Source organism: Lithobates pipiens, unplaced genomic scaffold (genome assembly GCF_037356315.1).
Source record: "Lithobates pipiens isolate NorthernLeopardFrog02 unplaced genomic scaffold, aLitPip1_a1.2 Scaffold_3, whole genome shotgun sequence".
NCBI classification, from domain to species: Eukaryota; Metazoa; Chordata; class Amphibia; order Anura; family Ranidae; genus Lithobates; species Lithobates pipiens.
In genome coordinates, this window is record NW_027507790.1 from 52596087 (window position 1) to 52614850 (window position 18764).

Genomic DNA, 18764 nt, shown 5'->3' on the forward strand with positions numbered 1-18764 from the left:
AGTATACTGAGATCAGTTATAAACGACTGGCACGGAGCTGGGCTCTCACACATATGCCATGTCCAGCTGCGTGCATGCACCCTCAATATCATAAAATGTTTAAGTATTTTACACCTACCTGACAAAAAATGTCTTATCTCTTTAAAATTACATGATGCGGGAATCAAGAAACTGTGAAAAAAAGAAGGAAGGTTGGGACTTTAAATGAGATGTGTGTTTACACAAATAAAAATTAATAGATAATATTGCATAAGTTTATTCATGGATTACACATAAAACATAATACATACAGATACGACGACCTGATGTGCATATAGTTGACAACAATAAAAAATCTAAATTTCATTATTGCACATGGTGGATAAAATCCATATGTGAGATATGATATAAACGCATAGTTAAACTGCATGAAAATCTTGAAAGCGTTTTGTGGATATAGTTCCACTACTTCAGAAGCAAATACAGAATGCATATCTACAAAAAATATAAAAAAAATTTACAAATTACTCAAATAAATATAATAAGGATAAAGGGAGAGGCATGGAACCAAACACCCCCAAATTTACTTACATATCAGCTCCAGAAAACTGAGATCTGAAAGTTAGGGAAAGCCGAATAATGTCCCCACCGGGAGCTGAGGGGACGTAAATCCGCAGGCAGCCAAGGCGGAGAACACCTCACCCAAGGGCAGGAAGGGGAGGAAAAGTGTCCATAGTGAGATGCATGATGGTGCTTGGGAACAGCTCCAATATCTAAATAAATGAAAAAAAATGCATGTGATGAATGATGAGTCCAAGGTGTTACTAACAATTGGGCCTATATACTGGTAGGATCAGTGTGAGAAAGGACGTTAAAAAAAGTACCTCAAGCCAAGAAAAGTAAAGAGTAATTCAGTGCAAATATCCTGAGATAGTGACAGACCAATCCTGTCAAAAAATTAGGAACTAAAGCAACTAATGAGAAAACCGAAGGGAAGTAAGACTTGGAAGGCCTCTTTCACACGGACTGTCCGTTCAGGTCTGCCTGTCAGTGTAAATCCCCATCTGTTTTTAGCAGAATTAAATTGGATTGGATGTCCGCGGGTTTCAACAGACACATGTTAGTTGACACCCGCCACTCCACAGAAAAGACTGGAGAGCCGTTTGGGTCTGCCTGAAAAACTGACAGATGGACCTAATCAGTCCGCTAGTGTGAAAGGTTCCTAAGGCCTCTTTCCCATGGCTGTTCTGTTCAAGTCCGCCTGTCAGTTTTTTAGACGGACATGAACGGATGCTCCATAGAGGTCTATGGAGCGTTGGATGTCAGCGGTGACATGTCCGCTGACATCTGACCCGCTCCGATCCGAAAAACTGTGACGGAGAAAAAAACCTACTTTTCCATCCATCTGCGGATCGGGTGACGACGGACTCATTTGATCTCCCATAGGGGAAAGCGGCACTCTGACAGGTCCGTCCCTGTAACAGTGTGCAGAGATGGACCTGTCATCTTCCTACTCAGCGGGGATGTTCACGGGGAGGATCATCACGGATCCGTTCAGCCTGAACTATATCCACAAAATGCATCAAGATTTTTATGCAGTTTAACTATGCGTTTATATCATATATAATATAGCATATGGATCTTATCCACCATGCGCAAAAATTACATCAGCTTATCATATCTGTAATGTATTCAGGGGCGGACTGACAACTCATGGGGCCCCCAGGCAATAGGAGATTATGGGGCCCCCAGGCAATCAGAGATTATGGGGCCACACAGTATACAATCACACAGTATACACATACATGTACACACAGTATACACAGACATGTTTCTATTGGCTGAGAAGGTACTGGAGAGGTGGGGCAGCTATAATCTCTGGATTTTTAGACCAAAAGGATGTCGGTAAGGGATATTTCAGAAACAGATGCAAAAAAAAAAAAAACACAGATTTTTACATACTGTCCCTGGTTTTACTGAGGCTGGCAACCCTGATGGGGCCCCCTAGTGGCCCGGGGCCCTCGGGCAGTGCCCGAGTGGGCCAATGGTCAGTCCGCCCCTGAATGTATTATGTTTTATGTGTAATTCATGAATAAAGTTATGCAATATTATCTATTAATTTTCATTTGTGTAAACACATATCTCATTCAAAGTCCCAACCCTCACCCCTTTTTTGCTTTTTTTTATGAATTAACAGGGATGGAGGAGTATGCTCAGTTAGCCTCACTCAAAAGTCCCAAACCAAGCCCTTTCTATATATCAAGAAACTGTTTATTGTCCAAAGAGAAACAATAAAAAGTGTTGAAGTATTGTACATCTTAGGTTTACATGTTTGAAGTATTGAGGCATATGGGTTTGGGAGAGCATATGTTGAAATGGATATCTGGAGTATACACTTCCCCTCAGGCCCTAGTTAAAGTTAATGGGGTAGTCTCGGAGCCGATTAAAATATCAAATGGAACGCGTCAAGGATGCCCACTCTCTCCCATGTTATTTGCCCTATCGTTAGAACCATTGCTGAATAAAATTAGGCTAAATCCAGATATTGGAGGTCTCCAAATAGGGGACAGCAACTATAAAATATCTGCATACGCAGATGATCTGTTGTCCTCCCTAGCCAGCCCACACGTCTCATTGCCAAATTTAATGAAGGAAGTTGAAGAATATGGAGCATTAGCGAACTTTAAAATCAACTACGTGAAATCAGAGGCAATGGTGCTAGCTCTTCCCTCGGAGAAACAACAAATCCTACAACCTAATTTTAACTTAAATGGGTAGGGACGGCCTTAAAATATCTGGGCACACGTATCTCAGTAAAGATAGAGGAGACCTTTAAGATGAACTTCCACCGTTGCTTAAGGTAGATAGAACCTTATTAGAGAAATGGCAACATGGATTGCATCCATGGTTTGGCCGCTGTAATTCCAAGTAGACACGCTTTTTACTAAATTTATTTGGTCAAGTAAGCGACCAAGGATCAGTAGAAGTCGGATGATTATTTCAAAAAGAGATGGAGGCCTAGCAGTTCCAGACTTATTTAAATATTATAAGGCAGTCCATATTGGTAGGATTATTGATTGGTGTAGGCACACAGAATTTAAACTGTGGACAGAACTAGAACAAGAATTGAGTACAGTACCCCTACGAAGAGCGATTTGGCGCTATGCAGTATTACCGGAGTTTCTGAAAAAGCATCCCCTTATAGGCCCGACATTGCGAATAGGGCTCAGAATTAGTCAGAACCCTAAATTTTCGTCAATACAATCCCCACTATTTACGATACTGGGTAACCCTAGCTTTGGACCATGGATGGAGAGAAAGGCCTTTAGGAGACTTTGGGAAAAAGGCTACACCCAGGCATCACACTTTCTGCAGTCTGATTCCTGTATACTGTGAAGAGAAGGAGCCCCTCTCTCGAACGATATCAAAGATATACACAATGCTCACTGTCCTCCCAGATAACTATGAGATGCCAGGATTCGTAAAGTGGGAAAGGCATCTTAATAGGACATTCACACCAGACCAACGCCAGAGGATGATATACCTCTCACTAAATTCATCAGTCTGTACCGGAACTCAGGAATTAAATTATAAGCTGTTGATGAGGTGGTATTACACCCCGTCGAAGCTTCAGAGGTTCTTCCCTGAAGCCTCAGATCAATGTTGGAGATGCAACAGGGGACAGGGGACTTTATATCATATATTTTGGACTTGTCCTAGGATCAGACAATACTGGAGGGAAGTGCAAAAGATTGCTCAAAAATGTACCGAATACCCAAAATTGGATGATCCGGCCCTCTTCCTGTTGCACCTCTCACATATCCCAATACTGACATATATGAACTTGGTACTATGCCACCTGGTTAATGAGGCCAAGGCGTGTATCGCCCGATGCTGGAAAGACTCTAAGCCACCTATGATAGCAATGTGGTTAAATAAGGTTAGAATGGTGGGGGCCATAGAAGATCTGGTATATTCGGCCCAGGATAGGAACGAGCAATACGTCAGGGTCTGGACAGTATGGAATGCTTTTGTCTTTTCAGAAGAAGGGAGGAGACTGATGGGGAATAGGGAAGGATAAGGAATTCGCTATGTATTGGAAGCGAACAATAAAATAACAATATGGAGGTCCCTGACCCCCCTCAGGGGAGGGAGATAGGAGAGGAGAAGAGTTATGGAGTGGAGGAAAATGAATAAATCCTTTTTGGGGGGGGGGGGGGACAGGGGAAAATATAAAAATAAAAGGAGGAATGAACCCCACCTAATCGTATAGGAGACGAAAGAAAACCAGGGTAGGTGACAGAACAGTAGTAGAAGGTTTATTATAAAGTTTTCAGCTACTAAAAACAGAGAGATATGAATATCCTGTTTAAAGGAAGATTGACTGGGAATTGCTTAATGTATGTATGTGAACATATAAGGATATGTAATGTAATACTTTGACCTCCTTTGAATATAAATAAAGAATATAAAAAAAAAAAAAAGGTTTGCAGTCACTGTGGATACTTTAAAGTGTATCTAAACTCAAGAACATGTTTTTATAGTAAATGAGATTGTCTATTTTTTCATAAGTTTATTATTGTATTTCATTTGTTCATACTCCTCAGAGGCACAATTGGAGTCCCATCCAGTTCTATATATTTTTTTGACACATAGTTGCTCAAAATCATAAATTCAAAAACAAATATGTTTTATATTGCAGCTTACCATTCCTAAGATGTGGTGGCTGTATTAGTTTTATTTTTAGTCTTTGTTTTTCTTTGTGATCTAGCCAGTAACGCACCCCCTGTCTTAGTGTGGCTACCACTGTTCCACTGTTGCATTGAAGAAACAATGTAGTCACCCTTGGACAGTAGCATTGTCAACCTGTGGAGTTGTTAGATAGACAAGTAAATTTAGATAAACTTTACATAAGTGACTAACAAATAATTTCTTTTTACAGCTAACATTTTTTAAGCAGTTAATCAACAGATTTTATTTCTTTAAGGGTTAAGGTTTTACATCAATAAAAGCAGATCATTGTAAGCACCCCTGTCAGTGTTAAATGGCTGTTCTCAACACATATAGTAAAACTGTTACAGAGGGAATGTTGAAAAACAAAACCTACGGTTTTATCGCCAGTGACAGACTGCATCATATATGTCATTTTTGGTTTTGCCCATAGTTTCACTTTAACTAATTTATCATTTATCCTCTACAGGAATGTTGCGTCCTCAGAAAAGGAACGGTGTTATTAGCAGACAATGTTTCCTTCCCGATGTCTGCAGACTTCTTGGAATATGTCAGGACAAGCGGCCACTATGACTGTACCAACTATCCTGCTCATTTAGAGTACTCAGATAAGCCTGATGCAATGGAAAGGGCTGTATATAGGGGGTAAACAGTAGAAATGATAAAATATTAAGAAATCCACAAAAGCAAACAAAAAAAAAAAAGCCAGATTTTACATTAATGCAACTTCAGCAAATCTGTTTGTAATTTAAAGGCATATTAAAATGGCTCACAATATAAAACAATGCATCATTTTTCATAGATAAAGGTATAAAATAAAAATACAGAAAATGTAAATAAAAAAGCGTTACTGACAAAGTTTGATATCCTGTCGTTTATCCACAAAGAGTTAACATGTTGCTTCAATACTCTATGTCTGTATTAAATGACTACAGCAAATTTGCCTTGAATTGCCTTTCACTGATTGCCTTTCTAAGGGCTGGAGGAATCCTAAGGGCTCACATAGAGAGTTGCATTAAGGTAATGTGCATGTCTAAAAACACAAAACAATTTCATTTAAATATAGTCCTCAACAGCCTCAAAAGATATAAATCTACTTTCCTGATGCCTTCATGGCAGCACACACTGGGTTGTGACTCCGCCCCCACATCATGACAGGATTGGATTAACTATAAATTTGAAGGGGAGACCCCCCCCCCCCCCCCCCCCCCCCCCCGCTGCATTCTCTTTTTTTATCCTCGCCTGACAGGTTGGATGGACAGGGTTTTCCTGTTACAGATGAATAAGCCTCTACCGCATTCGCCCCAGCAGGTTCAAGCCTCTCCTGTTTGGAAGTCCCTCCTGTACAGTCTCTAAAGGAGCTTCTACGGAGGGAACCCCCATTCTGGTGGTTTCAGGGAGCTACTGGATTTCTGGCATTACTAAAGCTTTAAAGAAGCTTTTTACTTTTGCAGTGGACTCCCCTGCCTATTAATTCCTCTTATTTAACCACTTGCCGACCGCCGCACGACGATGTACGTCCATTTTTCGAAGAGGGATATCTCGGTAACGGCAGCAGCTGCTGCCACAACCGAGATATCCATCTCTTCAGGCTGCGGTCGGCTGTACGATAACGGTGGTCTCCGCGGCGGATTCGCCGCGAGATCACCGCTATCGGCGGCGGGAGAGGTGCCACCCCCCTCCCGCCGCCCTCCCGCACCTTCCGCCGCTTACCGGAGCCGTCGGTAGCGGCGGAGGCGATCGGGTCCTTCCGTCTGCTGGGCATAGAGACAAGTGAGGCTAAGATGGCCCCCACTCGTCTCTATACCATAGGAGGGCGGAAGCGACGTCAAAACGTCACTTCCGCCCATACCTCTTAAAGGTATATATTTTTTTTAAATGTCAGATTTTCTTTTTTTTTTTTTTTTTTTTGCATTTTAGCCCAAATATGAGATCTGAGGACCTTTTGACCCCAGATCTCATATTTAAGAGGACCTGTCATGCTTTTTTCTATTACAAGGGATGTTTACATTCCTTGTAATAGGAATAAAAGTGATCCATTTTATTTTATTTTTTAAAAAGTGTAAAAATAAATAAAATAAATTAAAATAAATAAGAAAAAAAAAATTTTTTTTAAAAACACCCCGTTACGACGAGCTTGCGCACAGAAGCGAGCGCATACGTGAGTAGCGCCCGCATATGAAAACGGTGGTCAAACCACATATGTGAGGTATCGCCACGATCGGTAGAGCGAGAGCAATAATGCAACCTGTAGAATTTTTTAAATGTCGCTTATGGAGATTTTTGAGGCTAAAAGTTTGACGCCATTCCACTAGCGGGCGCAATTTTGAAGCGTGACATGTTGGGTATCAATTTACTCGGCATACCATTATCTTTCACAGTATAAAAAAAAATTGGGCTAATTTTACTGTTGTCTTATTTTTTTATTCAAAAAAGTGAATTTTTTCCAAAAAAAGTGCGCTTCTAAGACCGCTGCGCAAATACGGTGTGAAAAAAAGTATTTCAATGACCGCCATTTTATTCTCTAGGGTGTTAGAAAAAAAACAATATAAAATGTTTGGGGGTTCTAAGTAATTTTCTAGCAAAAAAAACTGTTTTAAACATGGAAACACCAAGTCCGAAAAAGAGGCCTGGTCCTTAAGTGGTTAAATATTAATATCCATTCTTTAATATCTATGGAAGGTGGTGGATAATATTCCCCTTTTTCTCTCTACCTTTGGGGTTGCTGGCACTTGTAGTCCCCCGTCATGGCGGCCGTTCATTTCTCCTTCAGTAGTGTTTTTCTCTCTGCGCACGTGCAGAGCCAGATACTTTCCTCTATGTTTTACTGCGTGTTCCCTTTTCCAAAATGGCGCCGGAACACTCGGGACACTTCTGCACATGCTTGGAGCGTCAATTAGCCGGCACAATGGCGCTATTTTTAAATATAGAGCTGTATTCTCTGTGTTCTGCTGTGCACTCTGCAAAGACTTAAAGAAGGTTGCTGCTAAGGTTGCCACCTGTCCGGGATTCACCCGGACAGTTTGGGTTTGGCATCATGTGTCCGGGTTTCAAACTGCCTGAAACCCGGACACATTATTCAGACTGGACTATGGCCTCCCAGCAGGGTTGCTGACTCCAGTTGCCTAAGCTGAGAGTGTCTGTTACACTCTTTCACACTGCCCAAAGCCAGCACTAACAGATCCCCAACATACAGATGGGAGAGGAGAGAGGGCTCGATCTGCTCCTCTTCCCCCCACGCCTACCCCGCTGTGTCTGCCCACACTCCAATCCCCAGCACTCCCCTCAGAAAAGGAAAGTGGTGCCTGTAAATTTGAAGTCTAGCAGCCTCAGATACATCAGGATGAGTGGTGCTGACTGTCAAGGGGTGAGTGAGCTCCCCATCCATCACTGTCTGTGACTGAAGTCCCACATTATCTCTCCTGCCTCTGAGTGAGTACACTAAGGTAAATCAGGGTTCTCAGAGCACCCCTTATATCAAAGTTCCCCTTTACACCAGAGGCCACAGTGTCCCCCCTTACATCAGAGTCCTCTCCATACATCAGAGTACTCAGTGTTCCCCCTTACATCATGGTTCCCAGGGCATCCCTTATGTTGGAGTCCCCAGTTTTCCCTTACATTAGAGTCTGCAGAGTCCCACCTTACAGTGTAAGGGAAGTGTTCGGGTTTGACTTGAAGAAAAGGGGGCGACCCTAGTTGCTGCCTCTGCATGTGAATCCTTCTTCAGTCTCAAGGTAATTCCCTGTGGGACTCCTATATTATTATTATTATTATTATATTATTTCTTTCAGATTAACCTTTGTTATAAATAATAAATAAATGATTAATTAAATAATTATATATATATATATATATATATATATGTACACATTATTTTTTTCTATTTCACAGACTGTCCTTCCCCCCTTTTTTTCTATGGAGTCCACTGCCCACACAGACCACCATCAGCAAGTTAGGTAAGAGGCTTTACCGGACAAGGTAAGTATTGAAGGGGAGCAAAAAAGAGTGCCAGATGTTAAATGTTTTTTGGCAGCCCGTCCAGATCAAGAGCCGCAAGTTCCAGGCATGGGAGAAGATCTAGCCATACGTCAAGCAGGAGGTCCCACAGGAGCCGCTCAAGATCTCCTTCATGGCACCAAAGGCACAGCCACTCACGACATAGCTACTCACGCCACAGTGGATCAAGTCACAGGAGATCTCCTTCCTCACACTGTGAAAGCCGCCACACCCGACCTGCAGCAAACACTTGCTGGGTATGCGGCGCTCTGGCACTGCCAGATAAACTTGCCTGTCGCTCTTGCTTCAATGAAGCTACTAAAGAGAAAGAGGCAGACGCAAAAATAGCTACAGACCTCATAAGAGAATCAGTGCGGGAGTCCATACTGGAAACAACAACACCAGCATTGGATTGAGCTGCTCCCAGTACGTCTTCAGCAGACCCTCATCTCATTCAGGCATCAGAATCTTCCTCTGAAGATGAGGGTCAGGAGATGTCAGTGGGCTTTGATTTTTCCCTGGTGGAACCCTTTGCAAAGTCCATTAAAGAAGCAATCGGCTGGCAAGACAATACGGCGGAACCTCCAAAAATATGAAAATATTTTCCAAACCTAAAAAAAGATCTGTTATCCTTCCCAATTATAAAGGAGCTGGGAGGATCTCATTAAAGACGAATGGGAGAGGTCTGACAAAAGATCTAGTCTTACAAACAAATTAGCCAAGATGTACCCTTTAAAGGAGTCAAAAGTGAAGCCTTTGATTAATGCTCCCATCATCGATTCCTCATTAATGCGTCTCGCCCGCCACGTCACACTACCAATCGAGGATGCGGTTTCCTTTCGGGATGTACTCGATCGAAAAGATGGACCTAGAATTGAAGAAGGCATATTCCACGGCTGGGGGAGCCTGTAGACCAGCAATTACCACAGCAGCAGTGGCCAGAGCCATCTCAGGATGGGCATCTAAAATAGAAAAAGACCTACAGGATGGCCTCAAAATGGGAAAGATTATTTCCTCTCTGCAAGAAATCAAGCTAGCAGGGGACTTTGTAGCAGAGGCATCAGTAGATATTATAAGATCTTCAGCCATGGCTATGCTGGCCTCCGTAATAGCGAGAAGAGTGCTATGGCTCAAACCGTGGATGGCCGATACAGCATCCAAAACAAATTGGTGCAGAATACCATATGATGGCGCAAATCTGTTCGGTGCCAAGTTAGGCTCTGCCATCTCCAAGGTAACAGAAGGGAAGTCAGGCCTGATCCCCTCCGATAGGAGACCCAAGACACAGAAGGGACCGGTTTACAGACGTAATCTTCCGGACAAATATAGAGAGTCCAGGTCCTACCGTCCTGGTAGGGAATTTAGAAGGGACTGGAAAAATACAAAACCTTCTTTTCTGAGGATACAGAAACCTAAGGCCACCCCGGCAGGGGAACAGCAGAAGTCATTTTGAAGTTTTGCGCGCCCACCAGGCTCAGGTGGGCGCAAGGCTAAGAAACTTCACCAAAATCTGGTCAGACCATATAAAGGATTTATGGACATTATCCACAATCCGATTCGGACACAGGTGGAAATTCAAAAACAGACTCCCACCAAATCATTTCCAGACAACCAGAGTACCATCCTCAGTACCCCAAAGGATTCTGATAGTAAAGTACATAGCAGAATTTAAACAAAAGGGAGCGATCCTGGAGGTCCCATCATGCCAGAAGGGAAGAGGGTTCTACTCTCCCTTGTTTCTGGTGAAAAAGAAGACAGGGGATTTGCGACCTGTATTAGACCTCAAAATGCTCAACAAAGATATCAAAGTGGAGGCTTTAAAAATGGAAAGCCTTCAATCCATACTTCTGGCAATAAATCTGGGCGATTGTATGCTTTCAATAGATTTATCGGACACTTATCTGCATATACCAATTCATCCGGCCTTTCAAAAGTTTCTCCGGTTCGCCATAAACCAACGTCATTTCCAATTCCGGTGCCTCCCGTTCGGCATCTCTTCGGCACCCAGGACATTTACGAAAGTATTGTTACCGTTGGTAAGGGATTACGTGTCCACCATTACCTGGACGACATCCTACTTTTAGCAAAAGATCAAGAGACGTTAATTCATCACCAGGAGATCCTCCTTACAACCCTCCAGAAGTTTGGATGGATAATCAATTGGGAAAAGAGCTGTCTGTGATCCACACAAAATATGATATTTTTAGGGGCAGATCTGAACACCAAAACAAACAAGATACAGCTCCCACAAGAGAAGATCCAGTCTCTGATACAGAAAATGCAGAAGTTGCTATCAACGAATCACTTACCAGCCAGAGCCTGTCTGAGTGTACTAGGGTCCATGTCTGCAACCATATCCATGGTGCAATGGGCACAGTGGCACATGAGAACCTTACAGAACTCATTCCTCAGGCAGTGGGATGGAGTCTCAATGCGTCAGACCATCTTCATCTCCAGATCGGTGAAGCAAACAATATGGTGGTGGAAGCGCCCGAGCAATCTCGGAAATACAAACCGATAGTTCCTCCAGACCCGGAAGTAGTCACTTCAGATGCCTGCCAGAGTGGTTGGGGGCCCACTATCAAGACCAGGCAGACCAGGGCCAGTGGCATTTTCAGGCTCAAGGTTTGGTCTCAAACGTTTTAGAGCTCAGGGCAGCCTTTCATGCCTTAAGGACATTCGCACCATTTCTGACAGACAAGAATGTGCTCATTTGAATGGACATCCAAGTAGCAGTATCTTATGTTCAGAAGCAAGGGGGTACCAGGAGTGCCACCTTGATGGAAGAAGTTCGGCCCATCTTGGAATGGGCTCAGATACATCTAACAAGTTTAAAAGCAGTGTGTGTCCCAGCGGTACAGAACATATTAGCCGAATACCTGAGTCGAGAAACGCTATCCAACAACGAGTGGTCGTTGAACCCTCAGACTTTCTCCCTCCTTACGGAAATCTGGGGAACGCCGTAAGTAGATTTAGCAGCCACTCCGATGAATACCAAGTGCCACAGATTCCTGTCAAGAGGTTAATTTCCATCGGTGGAGGGAGTGGACTGTCTAGTTCACCCATGGAACTTCAAGTTGGGGTATATATTCCCTCCAACTCCGTTAATTGCGAGGTTCCTATCCAGGCTTCGGAGATCCTCGGTGACAGTAATTGCGATTATTCCACTGTGGCCGAGGAGGCCGTGGTTCATGACACTCTTACAGCTCAGCCTTCAACCTCCAGTTCCTCTCCCGGTAACTCCGGATCTTCTGTCTCAAGGTCAATTCTTACATCCTGCACCAGAGAAATTGCACCTGATGGCCTGGAGATTGAGAGGGCTAGACTAAGAGAGCAAGGCTGTTCTCATGAAGTCATATCAACCCTGATGCAAGCCAGGAAAGTCACTACCAATACCATCTATTCAAAGGTTTGGGAAAGACTCTGCTTCATGGCACAACAGAAAGGATTCCCTTTCTCCGGAATCTTCTCAAGTCCTGGAATTCCTCCAGTCAGGGGTCAACAAGGGTCTAAGCTTAAGTACCCTAAAGGTTCAAGTATCAGCTCTGTCAGCTAAAACAGATACTAAGTGGGCATTCCACCCATTGGTAATCCAATTTTTGAGAGCCTATCTAATGATTAAACCCCCCAGGAGGCCAGTCTTTCCATCATGGGTTCTTTCAGTAGTTCTCCATGCTCTCTCTCCTCCTCCGTTTGTTCCATTTGAAACTATCTCTCTATGGGACTTGACTTTAAAACTGTCTTTTCTGATTGTGATTACATCATTTAGGAGAGTGTCGGAGATCCAAGCATTAATGGTTTCGGAGCCCCACTTAGTTCTCTTTCCCAACAAAGTAGTCCTAAGACCTTCCGAACACTTCATACCCAAAGTGGCAACTTCCTTCCATTACAACTAAGACATCATCCTTCCATCCTTCATGGACGATCAGGGTAATCCTCATCCACTAGATGTCAAAACAACCATCATGAACTACTTAACTGCTACCACCTCTTTTAGGAAAACGGACTCTCTTTTGATCATTCCCCATGGAACCAGGAGCGGGCAAGCAGCCTCTTCACGCACTATTGCATCCTGCTTAGTCAGAACCATTAAGAAAGCTTACTCCACCCAGCATCTGGCGATTCCTGAAAACATCAGGGCTCATTCAACTAGGGCAGTGGCTACCTCCCTGGCAGCGTATTGTAGGGTCTCACTAGAGACAATATGCAGGGCAGCAACATGGTTCTCCAGGAATACCTTTATTTCCCACTACAAGGTGGATTCTGCTCATTTATCCATGGCAGACTTCGGCAGATCCATCATTAGAGCCAATTCTTATATAAGCATTATAAGGAATTAATACTATTTTACTTGCACCCACCCGACTGGCAAGTTATTTCCCAGTGTGTGCTGCCATGAAGGCGTCAGGAAAAAGGAAAATTGTATACTCACCTTTCCGTAATTTTCCTTTCCTGACACATCTTCATGGCAGCACACAGTTGCCCTCCCTGTTTCTTTTGTAATGATATTTACAGAGAATGCAGCGGGGGGGGTCTCCCCTTCAAATTTATAGTTAATCCAATCCTGTCAGGTTGTGGGGGCGGAGTCACAACCTAGTGTGTGCTGCCATGAAGATGCGTCAGGAAAGGAAAATTACGGAAAGGTGAGTATACAATTTTCAGTTTTTAATGTACCAAATGGCTTTGTAAAACCAGATTATTATCTTGTAAAAGTAGTGGTGACGTAGTCTGTGCAGAGAACAAAGCTGTGGGAGGGGCAAAGCAGCTCCACCCACTACAGGCTGCCTGCATAAAAATTGGATTTTTGTTCTTATTAGTAAAATCCATTTCTTGAAGTACATCAAGGGACCAGTGCTATTCTGTGCACAGAATACCCAGGCTATGGCTCCACCTCGATGTTACAACCTGCCCAAACACGGGGCTAAGGATGCGCCCATACATATTGCCTACCTCCTCTCTACAGCGGCAACCATGTCCCGTCACAGAGGGAGAGGAACTCCCTCTCCCGGGCTTGATTTCTCTTTAGTCTGACCAATGTTCTATCGATTTGTGCCCTCTGTCGAAAAGTGCCCACGCATGCACAGAACAGAAGGCAACTCCAGCTGAGTTGCCAATTAGCTGGCGTGACGTCACCATAGCGCATGCGCACATCATAGGAGGGTTTTTTTGACTCCCGATACCATTTCACGGGCACAATTGAAAGCTATGCAAAGTGGGTGTCACATTGTGCCTTGCTGTAAACCTGCAGCACAACAGCGAGGCACAATATGACAAATAAAGTGTCCTTCCACTGTTTGCATAGCATTAAATTGTGCCAGAGAAATTGTATCTCCCGTCGAAAAAAGGCTCCTATGATGTGAACATGCGCTATGGTTACATCACTCCAACTGATCGGCAACTCAGCTGGAGTGCCCCTCCGTTCTGCGCATGCATGGGCACTTTTCGACGGCAGGCACATATTGACAGAACACCGGCTAAATCGGGGCTGTGACACTGAGAGCTTCTCTACAGGTGGGCAGAGCAAGAAGATAACAGCCCCGATCACTGCTTACAGCTCTCCCAACATGAAGATGTCAGAGGATGGATGTCAGATGGTCTTCTATGTGAGTCCTGACTGCTCTGCCTTCCAAACTTTACCTGGCTGTCCTGTTAACCTGCCCTGTACTTTGCAGAGCAGGTTTACTAAAAGAGACAAACAATTCTTATATATGTTGAGAATATGCTGAGACTTTTCAGTTGGAAATTGTCCTTTGCTGATCCATCTAATACTTGTTTATGGGGAGGAGATCCAGTGCTCATCTAACCCCCCAGCTCCAGCTGTCCCCCATACTGAAGACAGGATATGTCCCACTAACAGCTGTGTACTTACTGTATTATTTGCCTGATATTAGCTGGGTGCAATGAAAAAAAAAATCTGTCCCTATTAGCCCAGCCTCCTGTCAGTCTGTTTACCCTTCCCCCTTTTAGCCAACCAGCAGTCATCACCCCGCCCCTCTACCGCTTCAGTAAATGATGAAATAGTGGTGATGGAGCACAGTGTTCATTTGCCCCGCCCCTTGTAAGGAACACAGCTGAATGTAAGGGTCTTCCTCTTTCCTCTTCATGTATGAACATGGCAGTCAGTTTTCCTGATCTCCCTTCTGTGTGTCCTGCTTTATTCATCCCCTGCCTCCCATTATAGCTCTGTGCAAGCACAGGAAATGTGCAGAGCTGCTGACAGCCCCACATTCCCAGCAAAGATAGAGGAGCTGTCCTGAGATATAAGCATAGAGCCCTGTACATGTGCAGACTGGGGCAGTGCTGGAGATAAATGGTGCGAGCTTCTAGAAGCTGGGGAAACATTATTTCAGCAAGCTGCAAATGCCATAGACCTTGTTAGGAATCTGAGCCCCCCCCCCCCACCATGTGTGAGAGAGCCCCCCCATGTGTGAGAGAACCCTCCTATGTGTTAGAGACAACCCCGTGTGTGTGAGAGCCCCCCTGTGTGTGTGAGCAAGCCCCTGTGTGAGACCTCCCTGTGTGTGAGAGCCCCCCTGTGTGTCAGAGTGTGTCTTTCTCATTCTCTTTCCCATGTTGACTTCAGACAGCAGAGCAGAAAGTAGAGAAGTCCAGTGTGGTGAGGTATGGGGAATGTTGGATCCTGTTTTCCATAGGCTAGTGAGTTTGGCTTCAACTTATTAGTGTATCTAAATCTGCTAATACATCTAACACTACCCTCCTTCCCAGACTGACCATGCTGCTGGCTGCTGTGCCTCCTGTGCTCCTTTATCCAGATTGGATGCACTCCAATACTGGATGTGTACCACTGGCTAGATCACCAAGTGAAAACAGAGGGGAAAAGCCTAAAATAAAACGAATGCAGCCACCACATCTAATGATTATTAAGCTGCAATATATAAAGTTTTGGGTTTTATATCAGACCCCAGTTCATGCACCCTAAAATATTGTAGATATTCTGAACAAGCACTAAAAGAAGTGGACCCTCACTACCCTAAAAAACTTTAGATCTTCTGAAACCCCTCCCCCGATTTTCACAATCCTACATAAATCTGCTTTTTTTTTCATTCCTGATAGGGTTGTCCTGATAGTATAGATATTGGCACCGATACTGAGCATTTGCCCATGTACTTGTACTCGGGCTAATGCTCCCGATTCTTCACCCGATACCTGGACAGTCAGCAGTGATCGGTGCGTGGGGGAATTACAAGCTTCTCCCCCTGCGGCTTTCAGCTGCTTTAGTGAAATCTATACAGCGGTGATCGGTGCTTGTAACGCTCCCGCACACGATCACCGCTGACTGTCACCACATCCTCCATGCATCCTCCTATTCTTCCTCCATGCCCCCTCCGTTCTGCTGTCCCCCTCCATTCTTCCTCCATGCCCCCTCTGTTCTGCTGTCCCCCTCCATTCTTCCTCCATGCTCCCTCCGTTCTGCTGTGCCCCTCTGTTCTTCCTCTGTGTCCCCCTCCATTCTTCCTCCATGTCCCCCTGCGTTCTGCTGCTGTTCCCCTCCAGTTTTCCTCCGTGTCCCCCTCCGTTCTGCTGCTGTCCCCCTCTGTTCTGCTGCTGTCCCCCTCCAGTTTTCCTCCGTGTCCCCCTCTGTTCTGCTGTCCCTCTCCATGTCCTCCTCCTTCCATTTCTGTATGAACACCGACTCTGTCCATTCACATAACTGAAACATTGTACCCTCCTGTGATTACGATGTCTAAGTTTATGAATGGAGAGGAGCCGCTGTCTTCTCTCCATTCATTTTCAGTGCAGCTGAGGCTACAGAGAAAGGGACTGGGAAATCTCTATCCTCTGTCTCTGTCTCAAGGGAGAGATATCAAGGGCTTGTTAAGGGGCTGCATCTGATCAAGGCGTGATGCTTCATAGGACCTCCTTTCTGGTGTTTCCAACAAGGGATCTAAAAAATACAGGGGACCTCCTGGGGGCCATATTTGAGGCTTGGATCTACGTTGGCTATAGCTTATACACCCCCCCCCCCCCCCCCACATCTTTAGTGAGGGGTGGATTCTTAACCTGTAATTTACACCGGCCTATATACTCTGTGGAATGGTGAACTACTTCCTGGGCGTGGGTCACTAGGGACCTTGTTTTGGCTTCCAGTTGCATCTCCATCTTATTTGATGACATCTTATTGAGGAATGGCTCTATCGTGAGCTTTAATTACACTTCATCTCACTCTACACTCTACCCCTGATGAAAGTTTTCAGGCATCACGTATTGGGGTTTTTCCCCCCTTATGAGAGCATAAGTGTTTTTGTGATGTTCTATTTTCGTTTTGTATTGTATTGCTTATTGTGCAGATGCTAGTCGTCTGTTTTTAGTCTGTGTAGTCTTGACTTATTGTATTAAAAAAAAAAACATTTTAGGAGTTCTATTTTTTGTGTTGGTGGTCTGTCAGAGTCCCATTTAGGGGGTTTCTTTGTTCTATCTAATCCAGGGATAGGACCGCCACACTGCTGTCTCTGACACAGTGGGAGCCTTCTTTTTTGTCAATGATGATTACAGGGGACAATCTAAGAATGGCTTAAGGAGTCACCGTGGCATGTGCATCCACCACCCAGCGGAGAAGAGTGAATACATTTACCAGAAGACAACATCAACCAAGCATGTGGTAATAATGATCAAGATGGTATTCACAGAGACAATAGGCCAGCTTTTGAAAGGAAAAGTACCGTTCTTCCAGGGTGGAGAACTTCTAGCATTATCTAGTTCTTTCCTTTCCAGCTTTACTGTCCCTGGCTCTGCCATTTAATATATTTGTTTTCAATCATGGAAGCTCAGCATTTCACATGGGTATTACCACAACTTTCCTTTTTCCATTCACCTTTCCTTTTTCCAAGAAGCTACGTACAGTGCCTTGCCAAACTTGGGCTTGGACTTGATTTAGCCAACCAGATCCTCCTATGCCCCGGGTCTGTGTTTTCACCTGGCATCCTGCTGCCTGCGAGCGCCAACATGACTGTCTGTGGGACAAGGTACTAGCCACTGAAACAGCTGAGCCTCTATAGGGTGAATGCTTGCCCTTCTTTTTAAACAGTAAAAGGGAATATTTCACGCCTGAGATCTTTTGATTATATTTGTCCAAATCATCACCAAACAGCCGTTCTCCATGAAAAGGGAAACCTGCAAACGACTTTTTACAAGGCAGCTTGGCAGACCAGTTTTTTGAACTGACACTAGAACCAAATGCCAAATCTGCTGGATAGCGCCCCTCAGTGTATCCACTGCAAAATACAAGGCCAGAGGCTATTCTATAAATTCCTCACGCAATCTTTTAGGCTTTTTAGTGGCCACAGTAAATTGCATAGCAGAGCCTGCTAAAGAAAAATAAGTTTTCAGAAGGAATTCCAGCATCTTGTCAGCTGGGTCCTTAAAAACCTTGATGTTATCTACTGGACAAGTTGAATTTTTATTAAGGCAGGAGACAGCTGAATCTACTGTGGTCACACTCCACTTCTTTAAGAACTTCTCCACCATAGGATAGAGGAGAGAAAATATTATTTGGTGGTACATTCTGCATATAACATCTGTTCTAAGAGAAGATTCAAGGGAAAAGCTTGAGAACTCTGCAGCAGATACAGAGATTCCAAAGAGGAGTACTTAATCGCTGAGGTATCTTCCAGAGGCAGACTAAAGTCGGAGCAAATCATTTCACAAAGGGACTGCACTAGAATCTTCTGGGCTTGAGACACAGATAGTCCCTGAGCTTCCTCAGGCTCAGATTCCTCAGAGGTAGAATCTTCTGCCTGCTAGCGGCCGAAAACCCATGCAAAAATGGTGGTAAAGCGCTGCAAAAAATAGCAGCGCTTTACCGCCGACGTCCCAGTGTGAAAGGGGCCTTAGATTGTAAACTCTAACGAGCAGGGTCTTCTGATTCCTCTTGTACCAAATTGTATTGTAATGTCTGCCTTCCTTTTGTAAAGCACTGCGCAAACTGTTGGCGCTATATAAATCCTGTATAATAATAAAAATATGCTGTATGTCCATTTTAACCACTGACGGACCGCCCACCGCAGTTTTAAGGAGGATATCGTTGTTATGGCAGCAGC

General features: G+C 44.2%; 1 protein-coding gene and 1 long non-coding RNA gene across 2 annotated transcripts in view; one reads left to right on the forward strand and one right to left on the reverse strand.

Annotated features, from left to right (window-relative positions):
* The window catches only part of LOC143940394 (catechol O-methyltransferase-like), a 35040-nt gene extending 29472 nt beyond the window's left edge, over positions 1-5568 (forward strand). The window contains exon 5 of the mRNA XM_077461690.1: positions 5180-5568. Coding sequence (XP_077317816.1) covers positions 5180-5359 — 180 coding nt within the window. The 3' untranslated portion in view covers positions 5360-5568. The remainder of the gene's footprint in view (positions 1-5179) is intronic.
* LOC143940395 (uncharacterized) overlaps positions 577-18764 on the reverse strand; it is a 37742-nt gene continuing 19554 nt past the window's right edge. Inside the window, exons 2-3 of the long non-coding RNA XR_013263864.1 lie at positions 4687-4845; positions 577-752 (exon numbers count right to left, since the gene is read on the reverse strand). This is a non-coding gene — a long non-coding RNA (uncharacterized LOC143940395). The remainder of the gene's footprint in view (positions 753-4686; positions 4846-18764) is intronic.